This window comes from Castor canadensis, chromosome 19 (genome assembly GCF_047511655.1).
Source record: "Castor canadensis chromosome 19, mCasCan1.hap1v2, whole genome shotgun sequence".
Lineage (NCBI taxonomy): Eukaryota > Metazoa > Chordata > Mammalia > Rodentia > Castoridae > Castor > Castor canadensis.
Window position 1 is genome coordinate 5,843,938 of NC_133404.1, and position 17,926 is coordinate 5,861,863.

At 39.5% G+C, this 17,926-nt stretch overlaps 1 protein-coding gene across 3 annotated transcripts in view; it reads right to left on the reverse strand.

Moving 5' to 3' along the window:
* The window catches only part of Ptpn9 (protein tyrosine phosphatase non-receptor type 9), a 78,474-nt gene that overhangs the window by 22,477 nt on the left and 38,071 nt on the right, over positions 1–17,926 (reverse strand). For all 3 annotated transcript variants that reach the window (XM_074061988.1, XM_020175879.2, XM_020175878.2), the window contains exons 2-5: positions 16,947–17,090; positions 14,234–14,323; positions 12,907–13,031; positions 7,072–7,177 (exon numbers count right to left, since the gene is read on the reverse strand). In XM_074061988.1, coding sequence (XP_073918089.1) covers positions 7,072–7,177; positions 12,907–13,031; positions 14,234–14,323; positions 16,947–17,090 — 465 coding nt within the window. The remainder of the gene's footprint in view (positions 1–7,071; positions 7,178–12,906; positions 13,032–14,233; positions 14,324–16,946; positions 17,091–17,926) is intronic.

Here is a 17,926-nt window from a genome sequence, read left to right on the forward strand (position 1 = left end):
TTTGAACCAAAAAAGGACATACAAGCAACATTAAGAACATTGAAAAAAAAAATGATACAACTTCATTAAAACACACACAAGAAAAGGAAATATCATTTGAGAATTTCTAAATTCAAAAAAAAAGAGGAAAATTACAGAGCACAGTGCTGGAATGGAACAAGGAAGCAGATTCACACTTCTTAATGACAATGTACATTTTTTACTACTTCATTATATGGAAGGGAACTGTAAAAAAGATAAAAGAAAACTCATAATCTTTAGTCATATAATCAATTTTAGAAATATCTTATCAAAATAATACAAAATGAAAAGCTGTAATGATAATAATCCTGTTTAAGCCTAGAAACTAGAAACTACATGAGCTAGGTGCCAGAGGTTCTCGCCTGTAATACTAACTACTCAGGTGGCAGAGATTACAAGGATCACGGTTTGAAACCAGCCTGGGGCAAACAGTTCATTGGTGGAGTGGCTCAAGCAGTAAGAGTGCCTACTTAGCAAGCGTAAGGCCTTGACTTCAAACCCCAGTGCTGGGAAGTGCAATCAAGGAAAAGGGCTGGGGACGCAGCACAATGTTAAAATATATTCTTAGTATATGTGAGGCCCTGAGTTCAACTCCAAGTACCACCAAAAATTAATAGGAGGAAAGGGGATACTACATAATATGTAAGACTGGAAGCAAAAGCAGCAACTGACATAGGAAAAATGTCAGATTCCTGCACATTATTCAAAACTTAAAAATCAGCTCCAGATACATAAAGATCTTAGTGATAAAAACAATTAAAATTTTAAGAGGCCTGGTGTGTTCAAGTGGTAGCACACCTGCCTAGCAAGCACAAAAACATGAGGCCCAGAATTCAACCCTTAGTACCACCCAAAAAAAAAAAGGAAGACAGCTTCTCAAAAAAGTTAAAACACAGAACCAGGTGCTCACACCTATAATCCTAGTTATTTGGGAGGCTGAGATTAGGAGGATCACAGTTTGAAGCCACCCTGGGCAAACAGTTCAAGAGACCCCATTTCCAAAATAACCAGAACAAAATGGACTGGAAAGTGGCTCAAGCAGTAGAGTGCCTGCTTTGCAAGTGCAAAGCCCAGAATTCAAACCTCAGTCCCACCAAAAAAGAAAAGGTTAAACACAGGGCTGGGGGCAATGGTCCAGTTGGAGGCTCTAAGTTCAAAACCCAATATTACCAAAAAGAAAGGAGGGACTTCTGGGCTAGGATGTATCTCAGTAGTAGAATACTTACCTAGTATGTACACAACCTTAATTCAATCCCCAGCACTGAGGCGGGGTGGGAGGAAGCAGGGACTCAAGCAGAAATTTGGATCTATGCTACCATACACATGAACCCTGAAGATATTAAGCTAACATAAACCAGACACAAAAGGACAAATACTGTAATGATCCCACTTATATGAGGACATAAAATAAGCAAATTCATATAGAGAGAAAGCAGAATAGAATTGCTGGGGCTGGGGAAGGAGGAAATGCTTAATGGGTACAGAGTTTGTGATGATGAAACAGTTTAAAAATGGATAATAGAGATAGTTGCAATGAATGTACTGAATACCAATGAACTGAAAATTTGAAAATGGTTTAAATGGCCAGATGTGGTAGTTCACACACATAATCCCAGCTCCTGGAGAGGCTGAAGAAGTCAGGAGGATTAGGAATTCATCTCATGTACTAATTTTGTTAATTGTAAAATATACATAACAAAATTTGCCATTTAAGCTTTTTGTTTTTTGAGACAGGGTCTCACTGCGTAGCCTAGGCTTGACTCTAACTCATAATAATCCTGCTTCAGTCTTGCAAGTGCGGGGATTACAGACAAGCATCACCATGGCCAGATGCTCTTTTAAAGAGCAGTTAAAAAAACAACAAACCAAACCAAACACCAGAGGATGCAATGGTAATGCATGCTACCATGCATGAGATCCAGGAACATACACACACACACACACACACACACACACACACACACACACACACACACACACGTATTTTTTCTGACTTTGTAGTAGGAAAGGGCTTAAGACAGAAAACACACTAACCAGAAAATAAAATATTGATACATTTAACCAAAATTCAGAACATGTTAAGTCAAAAGCACTGGTGAATCGAAATTCAAAGCCAGCCCATCTTGAAAATACCCAACACAAAGAAGGGCTGATGAAATGGCTTAAGTGGTAGATTGCCTGCCTAGCAAGTGTGAGGCCAAGTTCAAACCCAAGTACAAACATAATGAAATCCTGTTTCAAAAAAAAAAAAAAAGAGAGAGAGAGAAAGAACAAGCTATAAACTGAAAGACCATGTGCATGGGTGTGTATATATTTATCTTAATGAATCAATATTAATAATATAATGTATTAACCCATAAATGAACAACCATAAATAGGTATTTCATGTACAGCTAATAAACATGTGGAGATAATTTCAACTTATACCATAAGATATCATTTTATACCCATTTGATTAGGGAAAACAAAAGAAATCTGACATGATTAAGTTGGAGAGGGTAGGATCAATGGAAATTTTTACACATGGCAAGTGGGTACAATCTCTTTGGAAAACAACTAGACACTGTCTAACAAAGCTGAATCTTCACAGATCTTATGACCAAGCCAGCGAATTCTAGGTATACACTTTAAAGGATGCAACTAGAGTGACATCACACCCTCACAGGGGTGAAATTAATTGAGAGGGACAAAAAATCTTACATTTTTATGAATAAAGACATATGCAGTATAGATATGGTGTTAAAATCTCATTACGACTGGGAGGAGTACATAGGTTCAGTGATAGAGTACATGCTTAGCATACACGAGGCACTGAGTTCAATACCTATTATCGTTAGTAAAGGAATGATTAAATATGGAACTGGTGGCTCACGCCTGTAATCCCACCTACTTAGGAGACAGAGATCAGGATGGAGATTCAATCCACTCTGGGCAAACAGTTCTTGAGACCTCACCTAGAAAATACCCAGCACAAAAAAGGGCTGGAAGAATGGTTCAAGTGATAGAGCACCAGCCCACGAAGCATGAGGCCCTGAGTTCCAGCCCCGGCACTGCCAAAAAAAAAAAAGAGGACTGATTAAAGAAAAAATGTCCTAGAAAGCTCCTTAGAGGCCATAATGAAAAAGGGTTGAGAAATACTACTCTAGTGACTCTCTTGCATGTTTCACTGGAAGGCATGTTTGTTTTTAATTTCATTTTTATTAGCGTATTATTGTTATACTGCGGGTACATTGTGACATTTACAAAAATGCTTACAATGTATCTTAGTTATATTTATCCCCTCAGAAGGCACGTTTAAGAATTCTTAGTTGGTCACCACCTCTGAAAAGGCAGTAACTGGAATCCTGTACACTGTTGGTGGGAATGGAAAAATATGAAAGTTCATCAAAAAATCAAAAACAGAACTACCTATTGTGTAGCCCAGAAAAATATGGATGAACCTGGACAGAATTATGTGAAATGAAATCAGCCAGCCACAGGATGAAAATTGTGTCAATTCACTTATCTGAAGCATCTAAAACATCCAAACTTGCAGAACCAGAGAGTAAAATGTTGGTTGTTTGGAAGGGGAAAATGAGGAGCTGCTATTTAGTTGATACATAGCTTCAGTTATACAAGAAGTGGGTTCTCAAGAGCTGCTATACAGTACTGTGCTACTGTCAATAGTGCTCTACTGTACATTTAAAATTTCACTGAAAGGGTAGATGTTAAATGCTCATGCTATAATAAAAAGGCAATAGTGACATAGTATTTCTAGGATGATTAAAAACAAATAAATACACTTGAAGCAGATAAAACCTTGAGGAATGCAATTCAATAGATCCTCAACAGACAATAATCACTCAGCACTATTTTAAAAGTGCCTACTTTTAAGAAGAAGACCCAGATCAACAATCAACTTACCACCTTCATAAGAAAAAGTAACAAATGTGTAAACAGAATGCATTCAGAATAAACTGTAAATGATATATGAGGTTGTAAACATGCTAACATCTAAACTTTCTTTAATTAAAACTTTAGTTGTACTAACATTCAAGTTTCAAAAGTCAAAAGTTATAAACAAGAAATATTTTCCACTCTTAACATCTATCCAGTCTAATCTTGCACACCTCTGCCTATTGTTAATACTTTCTGCAGAATTTTAAGCATTATAGCAAATACAAAAAAATGAGTATTTTTACTTCTGTGTTTTGTATGTAGCCTGCTGTATACAAAGTTCTACCCTTGTTTTTGGTTATGAGTATTTTTAAATGCTGCATATACAAAGTCACCTCATTCTCTTTATGTAATGAAGTGGTATTTCTATTGTAACAGAATTTAGTTGACTGAACAATATGAAATTGTTAAAATTGTTTGAGACCTACAAAAATGACAATTTCATATAAATTTATTATGTACTTAATAATTCTCTTCAGAAGTTTATAATTATAAAAAAAGAATATTCAGCCAGGTGCCAGTGGCTCATGCCTGTAATCCTACCTACTCAGGAGGCAGAGATCATCAGGATGGCGGCAATTGGAAGCCAGCCTGAGCAAGTAGCTCACGAGACCCTATCTCAAAAATATCAAGCACAAAAAAGGGCTGGTAGAGTGGCTCAAGTGATAGAGAGCCTGCCTAGCAAGCACAAGGCCCTGAGTTCAAACCCCAGTACCACCAAAAATAAAAAAAACAGCCAGGTGCCAGAGGCTCACGCCTACAATCCTAGCTACTCAGGAGGCAGAGATCAGGAGGACCAGAGTTCAACCCAGGCAAATAGTTCGCAAGACTCTATCTCAAAAAGCCTCATCTTAAAAAATTGGGCTAGTGGAATGGCTCGAGGTGAAGGCCCTGAGTTCAAGCACCAGTACTGCAAAAATAAATAAATAAATAAATAAATAAAAAGAATGTTCAGAACCAGGTATGGTGGCTCACGTGTATAATGTCATATACTTGGAAGGCTTAGATCAGGAGGATCATGGTTTGAGACCAGCCCATGTCAAAGTCAGCAAGATGCCATCTCAACAAACAAGCCACATGTGGTGGGGCATACCTGTCATCCCAGCTATGCAGGAGGTGTTTGTTAGGTAGAGGATCATGGTCTGAAGTTGGCCCTGACAAAAACTTGAGACTTTATCTGAAAAATAACTAAAGCAAAGAAGGGTTGGGTATGTGGCTCAAGTAGTAGTAGTGACTGCCTAGCAAGCAAGAGGCCCTGGGTTCAAACCCCAGTGCTACCAGAAAAAAAAAAAAGAATGTTCATGGAAACACTATTTAAGCTATAATCTAGGAAACAACTCAGGGAGCTATCAACAAAAGAAGAGATATGAATAAACTGTTCTACTCATCAATGAATGAAGAATGAATCCTTCAATCCATCAATGAAAAGGAATGAATCACAGTTACATGCCACGATATGAATTTTAGTAATATAAAGTTTACTGAAAAAAAATAAGTCCCAGGAAACAACATAAAGTATAGCATCCTCTTCTGTAAGTTTGCTGTAAGGCTATAAAAGCAAACACTTGTAAAAGGCTAATTAAATAGCACTCCCAGTTGAGATCCTAGAATAAAGACTCCTACACCAATGCTTTTCAAATGGCAGAGTGTGACTCAGTGAGTCCTGAAATGAATTTAGTTGGTCATGAGTAACTGTAAAAATATAAAGTAGAACAATCAAAATGAGTAGAAAAGCAAAGTTTCTTCTATGCAACTTTTATTTTGTTTTATAAATATGTACACAGATCTACATACCCTTATCCTCAATTCTAACATCTGAACAACTATGAAAATCTCCTGTCAGTCTGGCCCCAAAAACTCATTGGGCAAGCCAGGCGCCAGTGGCTCACGCCTGTAATCCTAGCTATCCTAGCTACTCAGGAGGCAGAGATCCGGAGGATTTCGATTCAAAGCCAGCCCAGGCGAATAGTTCACGAGGCCCAATCTTGAAAAACCCTTCACAAAAATAGGGCTGGTGGAGTGGCTCAAGGTGAAGGCTCTGGGTTCAAGCCCTACTACAGAAAAAAAAAAAAAAAAAAGTTCCTTGGGCAGCAAAATGTGACCTGAATTAGCATAATCTATATTATAGCTTTTATTCTTTCCCATTGTATTGAATACTAATACATTTTAATGCAGAAACATTAAGAGGTGTATTTAGTGGCTCAAGGGTAGAGTGCTTGTCTAGCAAGGCACCTGAGGTTCAAATTCCAGTACCATAAACAAACAAATAAATATTTAGCAGCATATATACCACATTTATTTTGTGAGACAATGTCTCACTACATATCCCAGGCTGGCCTTAACTCAAGATCGTCTTGCTTCGTCCTCCTGAGTGCTGGGATTATGGAAATTTGCTAACAAGCCTGGATTACCAGATTATCTTTTAAAGTTGGAAAAGTCAAATCTAGACCTAAGATTTGGGATAAAAGATTATGAAGCTATGTACAGAGGATTGTTTATACGTATGGATTTAGTTATTATATATATGTCTGTGCGAACTAAACTGAAATTTAAAACATATTCCAGACTAGGCAGACAAAAAATGTCTGAAAAGTCAATAAGTGACACTGTTCATAGATGCCACTACCTAGGCCTTCATTATCTATTCTTCTACAAGACTCCAGGAAAAGGACATTCTACCTTTATGACTCAGAATCAGCTTGTGGTTTTTTTTGTACTTGTTTTTGTTGGCACCAGGGTTTAAACTCAGGACCTTGCACTTGCTAGTCAGGCGCTCTATCACTTCAGCTACAGCCCAGTACTAGCCTGTGCCTTTTTAAAATTTTTTTGCAGCACTGGGGCTTGATCTCAGGACCTTGTGCTTGCTAGACAAGCGCTCTTACCACTTGAGCCACTGGGCCAGTCCCTAACCTGTGCTTTTTAAATTTTAACAGCTCCCACTTCACTTTTAAGACCGTTTCTTGTTCTGAGGCAGCAAGTATTGGTCAGCATTTACTGGTGCCTTTAAACATAATGTCTGAACTTTACATCATTCCTAAATCTTTTCTTCCCAAGGAGCAAAAAGGTGATCCTAATCACTGAAGGAGAGTTGAGAAGATATTCCCACGGCCTTACCTTCAGCAGATTTAGGACTTTCTTGCCAAGATCCAGCTCAAAGTTGGCATAATTAGAACCGCACATGTCATAGATAAACACCAGTCCATTCCTTTGCGTTTCAAAGCTGTAAGTCAATCATTGAACAAAAACATTTTTAACGCAAATGCTTTATTCAAAACAAGCTAGATCTTTACGTGTTTTTGATTTGCTTACCCAAAAGATCATTCATAGATAGCAAAATTCCACATCTATTTAGAAATTAGGAAACATTCCTGAATCCAAGGTTCTCCATGTTATTCTGTATCCAAATTTTTTGCTTTAGCCAACTCCACATCTTTATCGCTTCAACAAAATCCAAGGCACCACCCAGAAGGTAATATTCTAAAAATCACTAGTGCTGCGGCATGTGCAAGTTTTACTGGCAAACTGAGTTTCTACTAGTTCCTCACGTCTTACTTTAGCACCACTGTAACCCCAGAAAGACCACAGCTCACTAAATCAAAGGTGCTGTCAAGTGTGTGCACAGTTTTTGAGATTATCCAGGCCTACAGAATTCCCACTTCTCCATGAACTTACTCATGTAACGCCAATTAAAAGAACTGCAGGTTTTCTGCTCAAAGGCTCTGGCTTGTTTGTGGCAAGAGACTAAAACAAAAGTCAATGACAGGGGAAAGAGAATGTAATAAAAAGAAGCTATGCTGGATCCAGGTTCTGTTTCTAAATAAAACTGCTCGTCCTGTGAAAACACGTGGAATAAATACAGATGCAGTAAGATTTTCCCTTTTCTTGACATAGAATATGGGGTTTACAATGACAGCTGATAGTTTCCCTACTAAGTTTGATTCCTGAGGTACATGCTACAAAGGACACCAACAAGTTTAAAGTACAGTTCTTCAATGCAGGAGGTATCACAATACCTGACTTCAAACTATATTACAAAGCAATAACAATAAAAACAGCATGGTACTGGCACAAAAACAGACATGAAGACCAGTGGAACAGAATAGAGGACCCAGATATGAAGCCACACAACTATAACCAACTTATCTTTGACAAAGGAGCTAAAAATATACGATGGAGAAATAGCAGCCTCTTCAACAAAAACTGCTGGGAAAACTGGTTAGCAGTCTGCAAAAAACTGAAACTAGATCCATGTATATCACCCTATACCAAGATTAACTCAAAATGGATCAAGGATCTTAATATCAGACCACAAACTCTTAAGTTGATACAGGAAAGAGTAGGAAATACTCTGGAGTTAGTAGGTATAGGTAAGAACTTTCTCAATGAAACCCCAGCAGCACAGCAAGTAAGAGACAGCATAGATAAATGGGACCTCATAAAGCTAAAAAGCTTCTGTTCATCAAAAGAAATGGTCTCTAAACTGAAGACAACACCTACAGAGTGGGAGAAAATATTTGCCAACTATACATCAGACAAAGGACTGATAACCAGAATATATAGGGAACTTAAAAAACTAAATTCTCCCAAAACTAATGAACCAATAAAGAAATGGGCAAGTGAACTAAACAGAACTTTCTCAAAAGAAATTCAAATGGCCAGAAAACACATGAAAAAATGCTCACCATCTCTAGCAATAAAGGAAATGCAAATTAAAACCACACTAAGATTCCACCTCACCCCTGTTAGAATAGCCATCAGCAACACCACTACCAACAGGTGTTGGCGAGGATGCGGGGAAAAAGGAACCCTCTTACACTGTTGGTGGGAATGTAGACTAGTACACCACTCTGGAAAAAAATTTGGAGGCTACTTAAAAAGCTAGACATCGATCTACCATTTGATCCAGCAATACCACTCTTGGGGATATACCCAAAAGACTGTTACTCCAGAGGCACCTGCACACCCATGTTTATTGCGGCACTATTCACAATAGCCAAGTTATGGAAACAGCCAAGATGCCCCACCACTGACGAATGGATTAAGAAAATGTGGTATCTATACACAATGGAATTCTATGCAGCCATGAAGAAGAATGAAATGTTATCATTCGCTGGTAAATGGATGGAATTGGAGAACATCATTCTGAGTGAGGTTAGCCTGGCCCAAAAGACCAAAAATCATATGTTCTCCCTCATATGTGGACATTAGATCAAGGGTAAACACAACAAGGGGATTGGACTATGAGCACATGATAAAAGCGAGAGCACACAAGGGAGGGGTGAGGATAGGTAAGACACCTAAAAAACTAGCTAGCATTTGTTGCCCTCAACGCAAAGAAACTAAAGCAGATACCTTAAAAACAACTGAGGCCAATAGGAAAAGGGGAACAGGTACTAAAGAAAAGGTTAGTTCAAGAAGAATTAACCTAGAAGGTAACACCCACGCACAGGAAATCAATGTGAGTCAATGCCCTGTATAGCTATCCTTATCTCAACCAGCAAAAACCCTTGTTCCTTCCTATTATTGCTTATACTCTCTCTACAACAAAATTAGAAATAAGGGCAAAATAGTTTCTGCTGGGTATTGGGGAGGGGAGAGGGAGGGGGCGGAGTGGGTGGTAAGGGAGGGGGTGGGGGCAGGGGGTTGAAATGAACCAAGCCTTGTATGCACATATGAATAATAAAAGAAAAAGGAAAAAAAAAATAAAGTACAGTTCTTGACATTTGTTTCAAAAGAACGTGGAGTAGGGGGTGCAAGAGGGGCAATCAATGAAGCAAGACTGGTTATGGATCACTTGGAAGAGGATGGATAGTAGACGTGGATATTCATGACAGCATTCTCTTTCCTCCCATAAAGATTTGGAAATTGTCTATTATTATATAATGTCAAAAAAAAAAAAAAAGGTTCTCTGCCCACAAGAAGCTCACACACACTAATGATAGATGAAAAATCTAGTATCAGTATAAGATAAATGACATAGGCCAGATTATTTTATTTTATTTTTCATTTGCGGTACTGGGGCTTGAAATCAGGACCCCTTTTTGTGATGGGTGTTTTCGAGAAAGGGTCTCGCAAACCATTTGCCTGGGCTGGCTTTGAACCATAATCCTCCTGATCTCTGCCTCTTGAGTAGCTAGAATTACAGGCGTGAGCCACCAGCACCCAGCTTTATTTATATTTATTTACTTATTTATTTTGCAGTGCTGGATGGTCAAACTCAGGGCCTCACGCATGCTAGGCAAGCAAGCATTCTACCACTACACTACATTGCCAGCTAAAGCCATGTATAATTAAATACATAATGATTGGTATTGGTAATCCACTGGTCAGAGTAAGGATTTTATTCATAACAGGTTGAACTGATGAAAGAGCCAGTGAAAACAGTTGGGCATTGATGTAGGGGCAGAGTTTAGTGAAGAGTAAGGGAGAAGGAAGACAATTCAGGTTTAAGGAAAAACAAGATTTTCTACTCAGAAGATTTTACTTGGAGAAAAGGGTTCACATTTATTGAGCTTATATGCATTCTCTGGATGAGAAGTCACCGAGTTTTTAATAAAGGGACGAATATCATGAAAACACAATTTTAATCATGTTTACCTCTGTGGACCTCCTTGGGATCCAACATTCACACTGGAAAGAGCAAGATGTGGTCACACAGCCATGCCTGCATGAGAGTGCCAAACTCCTTAAGCCTTCCAAGGAGAAAGGCCACTATTGGATTTTCTGAGAAAGTCATTCATTCTCCTCAGCTAAAGGAGCATTTCAAACATATCAACATTCTAGAAATTATGCCTAAAGACCAGTCACAGCAAAGAAGAGTTCAGAAACGCCACTGAGACTACTGGTCCTGTCCTCACTCCTCAGGAACTTCACCATTTCAGAATAATGCTATGTGTAGAATTTGTATACAGCTCCTTGCTAAGCATCAACAGGAGAAGAAACGTACTACGAAAATAACAAACAAAGCAGTAACAAACCAACTAGTTATAGAGTCCCACTTCAAACAATTCCTTCACTGCTTCTGTGAGCAGTGAAGTCAGCAGTCGGACTAAAGTTGTAAGTCAGCAGTCGGACTAAAGTTGTACATAGCTGTCTCTCACTACCTCAGGCTTCAGTTACCAATATAGCACTCTATCTATCTACCTATCTATCTATGTATCTATCTGTACTGAGGATTGAACCAGGGCCTTGAGAATACTAGGCAAGTGCTCTACGATTTGATCCATGCTTCCGGACCATCTTGCTTTATGTATTACAGGGGTGCACCACCATACCCAGCTCTAATACATCACTTCTAACCCAAAGGACCAACCAAAGATGTCAAGAGCAGTAACAAAGTATAAATGGCAATCATGAGGGGTAAAAAAGGAAGTATAGCACAAAAACAACATGGTAGAGTACAAATGGCTCCAACCAAGAGCAAAGAAAACAGGATCTTAGACCTACTTGGAGCAACATGTGATGAAAGGTCACATAAACCGGGTGTTGGTGGCTCATGCCTGTAATCCCGACTACCCAGGAAGCAGAGATCAGGAGGGTTGAGGCTCAAAATCAGCCTGGGCAAAATAGTTCTCGAGACCCTATCTTGAAAAAACTCTTCCCAAAAAAGGGCTGGTGGAATGACTCAAAGTATAGGCTCTGAGTTTAAACCCTTTGACTGCCAAAAAAAAAAGAAAAAAAGGTCACATAATGGTAGCGCATCTTAGCGTATACAAGGCCCAGGGATCAATCTCCAGCACCAGAAAAAAAAAAAAGTCATATAACTTCTTTGGCCTTCAGTTTGTCTATAAAACTGTAACCTCATTTGCTTCAGAAGAGAAAAAGCTGTTTCTTTTTACTTATATACCTGTTTTTAAAATTGAAATGATTTTGCTTAACTTTATATTGTTGAGATACTGCTAAATAGAGGTTCTCAAAATCCTGAGGCAAGCAGCATTATTACTATTTCACAGACAAAAGAACTGAAGTCCTGGGGGGCGGGGGGGTGGGTGTTTGATTTTTGTTTTGGGGTTTGTTTGTTTGGGGTCATTTTTTGTGGTACTTTAAACTCAAGGTTTCATGCGTTTTAGGTAAGTACTTTATCATTTGAGCCATGCCCCTCAGCCCTTTTTGTTCTGTTTGGTTTTTTAGTGTGTGCTGTTTTTTATTGTGTGTGTGTTTTTTGTTGTTGTTTGGTTTTTTTTTTTTTTGGCAGCACTAGAGTTTGAATTCAGAGCTTCACACTTGCAAGGCGAGTGCTCTACCAGTTGAGCCACTCAACTGGCTTTGCTCTTGTTATTTTGGAGATAAATCCTGCCATTGCTGGGATGACAGACATGCACCACTCCCAGCTTTTTTTCTGCTGACATGGGGACTCACAAACTTTTTTGCCTAGACGGGCATGGAACAGGAATCTTCCCAATCTCAGCCTCCCACATAGCTTGGGTGACAGACACATGTCATTATGCCCACCCATCAGCTGAGATAGGATCTAACTTTTGCCCAGGCTGGCCTCAAACCACAATCCACATGATCTCAGTCTCCTAAGTAGCTAGGATTATAGGCATAAGCTACTGGTACCCTGCTTTGTTCATTTTTTCACACGGGGTCTCACTATGTAGCCAGGGTGGCCTTGAATTTACAATCCTCCAGCCGCACACTCTCAAGTGCCCAGCCCCCAGAGAGTTTTGCTATGAGCACAAAGCGCCAGCGGAGGTCATGCCCTCAAGGAATTCTCAATCCACTGACAACGGCAAGAATCAGCTCTCTCATCTTCCGTCTCCCTGAAGTACAGCCAAGATGCTGACGGTAGCTGCAAACATGCCATGCTCTTAAAACAAAATTGTTTTCTATTCATGCCACTGTGCAGGGCATAGCCCAGAAGCATGGTGAAGGCACGATGAACTTAAGTAAAAACTGTGACTTTCCAATCTGGATATGCACAACCTACACGACAGTCTCAATGCTTACCTGTCCACAGCTCTGTCCAGCAAGTAAAACAGAGCCTCAAGTACCACATGTTGAACCGACTTTTGGGGATGATGCAACCTGGCAGTGAAGAGAGCAATGGAGGCTCCAGTTGGGTCTCGAACATTCTAAAGTAAATCAAACAAGAAACATTTGGCAATCAAATTTAAAAATCACAACCACCACTAAATCTTATATCCAGGGTAAATATCTGACACATGAAAAGAATGGATAATGGCAGTACTTCCCTCACTTGCATCAATTGCTCCAGAAAGGGAAAAAATTTTCATCCTATACCTGATTTTCTCAGCACCCCCTGCACCGTAATGTGGTAAGAAAAAAAAAAAAAAAGTTCTTTGATCTTCAACTGTAGAGTGATCAAAGGATGGTTCTTTTCTGGCTTCATAAACTAATTTTATAGGCAGGAAGGCAACAGAAACAAGGAGCAGGAGAGAATCATAGAACAGGATTGTGGTTTCCATGCTGTTTTAAACATACTATCATACACTTACCTGAGAAACCAAGAGATCTCTAATAAGTGGAGAGCTTCACCAAAGTGCTGGTGGCTCATATCTGTAATCCTAGCTACTCAGGAGGCAGAGATCAGGAAGGTTGTGGTTTGAAGCCAGCCCAGGCAAATAGTTCTCGAGACCCTATCTCAAAAATACTCAGCATAAGAAAGGGCTGGTGGAGTGGCTCATGTGGTAGAGCACCTGCCGAACAAGAATGAGGCCCTGAGTTCAAACCCCAGACCACCAAAAAGAAAAAACAGGATAGAGGGGAAGAATGTGTTGTTACACATTATACCTCCATCTCAAGGTTTTTCTGTTTTTCTTTTTGTTTGAACTCAGGGCCTCACTCTTCCTAGGCAGGTGCTCTACCACTTGAGCCACTCCACCAGCCCTTTTTTTGTGATAGGTTTTTTGACTCGGGGTCTCTCGAACTATTTGCCTGGGCTGACTTCGAACAATAATCCTCCTGATCTCTGCCTCCTGAGTAACCAGGATTATAGGCATAAGTCAACAGTACTCAGCCACCCCAAGGTTTTGACTAATCTTAACAGAGCAATGAAAAACTTTTCTAAGTCTACTATACTATGACTCCCTATAATTACATTATTCAAGTATTACTAGTAATTCTAATAACTAATAATTATTAATTAGTAACTAACTATAATTTAATTATTATTAGAACAATTGGGATGCCAAACTTCAGATACTTCATATCTATTCCTGACTGTGGACAAGGTACCTAAAACTAAAATCCAAATAGGAAAACAGCCACAATAGGAAGTAAGAAAGCACTACAAGGTACATCCATAAAGACTCACTAAGATGGTAAACTTTCCACTGAGGATCTCAGAGCGGAGAGGCTCCTCATGAGGTTTCAGCTTCACAATGCCTTCCTTCCTTCGTGTTTCCTGAAAAGGAAGCAGATCAAGATGAATTAATCTCAAAATACAATATATCCAAGAGAGTTTCATGCAATAACCAAATCTCAAAGATAAGGGATATTAGAAGTCAACTGAGTTGTAAATTCCCCTGCAATCTGCCTTCCACTTCAGGCCAGCTATGTGTTACCAGAATTCCTTTCCACACCTACCTTATTAGCCTCTCAGGTAGGGTAATGTAGTCTGAATCCCTAAGAATCTTAACCCTTAAGACCAAGCAATATGTTACTTTAAGGTGTAAGATCAAAGTTCTGAAACATGCAGCATCCCTGACATTGCAAAGAACATTGAAATATGGACCCAAAAGCTGGGCACTGGTGGCTCATACCTGTAATCACAGATACCTGCGAGGCTGACATAGGGAGGATCAAGGTTCAAACTCAAGTGTCTTCAGAAGCAATCCAGCAAGTGATGATATTAGTTGTGCAATCACAGAAAAGTGCACACATCATCCAAAGCATTCTAACTCAATTTTCAAAGTAATACTCCACCAAAGAAAGCAAAAAATCTAAGATAAAAGTTCTAATCCTATAAATTTTCATACTCCTCACACCCCAGCAAGATGAACTCCATCTATTCTCATGGTTCCAATATTCTTTCTACTTTGATCACTCTGAGATCTTTTTCTGGTCCAGCTTTATTTTCTGAACCCTAGATTTATATTCTGAACCCTAGATATATATAATTTATACTTATATTATATGCTTCAAGGACATGTCTGTTTAGACGTCTCAAAGGCATTTCAAATTTAAAATGCCCTAACTAGACTAATGACCTTCTCTCCACAGCCCCACACCTACTTTTGTGTCTCCTACATTAGTGAATGCCACCACCATTTATCCTAAGACCCAAGTCAGAACCCTGGTATCCTTGACTCCTTTTTCCTCACACAACAGTTAAAGCAAGTCCATTCTGCCCATTTTACTTCTAGAATCTGCCCACTTTTCTCCATGTCCCCTGAAATTATGCTAATAACACTGCAATCATTTCTCCCTGTAAATACAAAAGGACTTCCATTTGGTCTCTCTGACTCCATACAGCCCTTCTGATCCAATCTCCATAACATAGCAAAGAAAAAGCTTTCCAGAACACAAATACAGAAAATTTATTTCATTGCTTATACAGTCAATGAATTTCTCTGTCCTTCAGAAAAAACAGATCTTCTCTCATCTGGCCTGTTCATCTCTGCTGCTCAATCTCCTATCGTGCCCCCACTCCCCATCAACATACTGGCTCAGCTAAATTTCTTTCCTTTCACCACTGGGTATTTGAATTTGCTGTTCTTCCTGCCACACTACACCACTTGTTGGATTCCAACTCATGCTTCAGCAATTTATTTATTTATTTTTTTGGCAGACCTGAGGTTTGAACTCAGGGCCTCACACTTGCTAGGCAAGTAGGTGCTCTACCACTTCAGCCACTCTACCAGCCCATGCTTCAGCTCTTAGTTTAGAAGTCATTTTCTATAAGAATGCTTCTTGACCTGCCTAACTAAATGTGCTTCCACTAAACCCTGTGCTTCCTTATTATAACATTTCTGCCATTGTTGGCTTACTCTCTCCATAATAGTAATCTTTGTACCTGGAACACTGTAGGTATAAAATAAGTATCTGTTGAATAAGTGAACAAATACTGAATGAACTGCCCTACAAAGTAGCTGTAAGAGACCCTTAGCATTAAGTTAATTCTAGTACTTGTTACCCCAGTTTCTTATAAATTTATAGAGATCTGGAATCTCTTCAGGATTTTCTGACCCCAAGGTAACAGAACGTACAGTGATCTGTCAAGGATGCTGCCGACTAAGAAAGCAAACAAACACAGAACCAAAGTCTGAGCTCCTTAAAAAGATGAAAATGAGCCAGGCTCATGCCTGTAAACCTAGCTACTTGGGAGGCTGAGATCGGGAGGATCGAGGTTCAAAGTGAGCCTGGGCAAACAGTTTAAGAGATCCCATCTCTAAAATAACCAGAGCAAAAGCGGACTGGAGTATGGCTCAAGTGGTAAAATATCTGCTTTGTAAGTGTGAAGCCCAGAGTTCAAACCTCAGTCCCACCAATAAAAAAAGAAAGAAAAAGAAACGAGTAAAATGCTGATGAAGCTGTATTTGCATAATGGTACTAATAAGCTCTGGCCCTAGCCAATACAGTTGCTTGTCTTTTCTACCACTAGAGCTACCTTCCTGAATGACTCTATAAACTGAGCATTTTAGCTGAACAGCAGGTTTCTAAAAAATCCCAGAGATCTTGAAAAACTGTGGAGTAAATGGAACACGAGGGACTGATGAGGACAGCTGGGACTCAAACTCCAGGAAGGGTGAACCACTATCTTGCCACCAAGATGCTGTTAAGCTACTTCCTCAGCGACAATCATTAGAAGTGGTATCCTGGTCTACAATCCAACTTTAGGGACAGCGGTGGTGTTTCTAGGAGCTGCCCTGCCCTGTTCAGCCTCAGCAATCACAAGGTTCTTGGATATTGCCCATTTTCACGGGAGTAGGGAGAACAGCTACAGAAGCAACGTGTGTGTGAAATACAGTAGAAAGACAAAAAGACTCAGAAAGCACCACCACCCATCTGACTCTGACTCCACATACTCTGTAGGCGTGGAACAGCTCTATGGCACGAAGCACATCAAACTTCCTGGCCATGAGGAACTTGACAGCCACATTCCAGGATAGTGGAGAAACATTGTACTGGACTGTCCACTTGTTAATTTCTTCCAGAAACTGCTTGGTAGCCTGGTTAACAAACAAAGCAAAAAATGATTAGTAAGAAGAGAACATATTTATGGAATCAAGAAACAAACAAGGGGACAAAAAACATCATTCTATCCTCTAAGCAGATTTACTACAGTGAATAGGAAAAGACAAGAGGTGGAAAGAGTTCCAAAGCCAAAAACAGTTCAAAGTCGTAAAACGCAATGCGGCCAAAAGCTCCAGTCAGTTCAGGGAGGTCAACTTAGGACAGGAATGCCTAAAGAAATAATGAGGGGGAGACCAGGGCTCCCAAATGAGATGTCAATTACTGGCCCCCAAAAAAGCAAAAACAAAAAGCCATCAGAATTTTTGTGATTTATTTATAAGGGAGAAAAAAGGCCTTCTGAAGGATTATTATATAATGCAGTGTATTACAGCACTCTCAGGCACTGCTCTGTCCCACAAGCCAACTGAGCACATCAAACCTATCAGAAAATGATTTTGGCTTTGGAGTTAATGGAACTATCTGATAGCAGCAAAACTATCAGGAAGAATTTAACCAATCAAAAGGTCAACCATTCATTGTGCTGACTCGACCCCACAGAATGAACTGACCCCACAGAACCTCACCATGCGTTACATGGCAGCTCCCAAAGCAGAGTTTAGTGCCAAGAGAATCATCTATAGCCCCTCTCTAGATAGTCTGATCTCAAGCTGGCAAGACGCCCATCTCTGTAACTGTTTCTACCTCTATGCCTCCTTACATTATAACCAATTTCTACTCTAGCCAAACCACCTTTCTATTTCTTCAATTTAGAATGATTTAAATTGATATTATGTGCATGTATATTCTAAATTGCAATAAGATTTCTGTATGG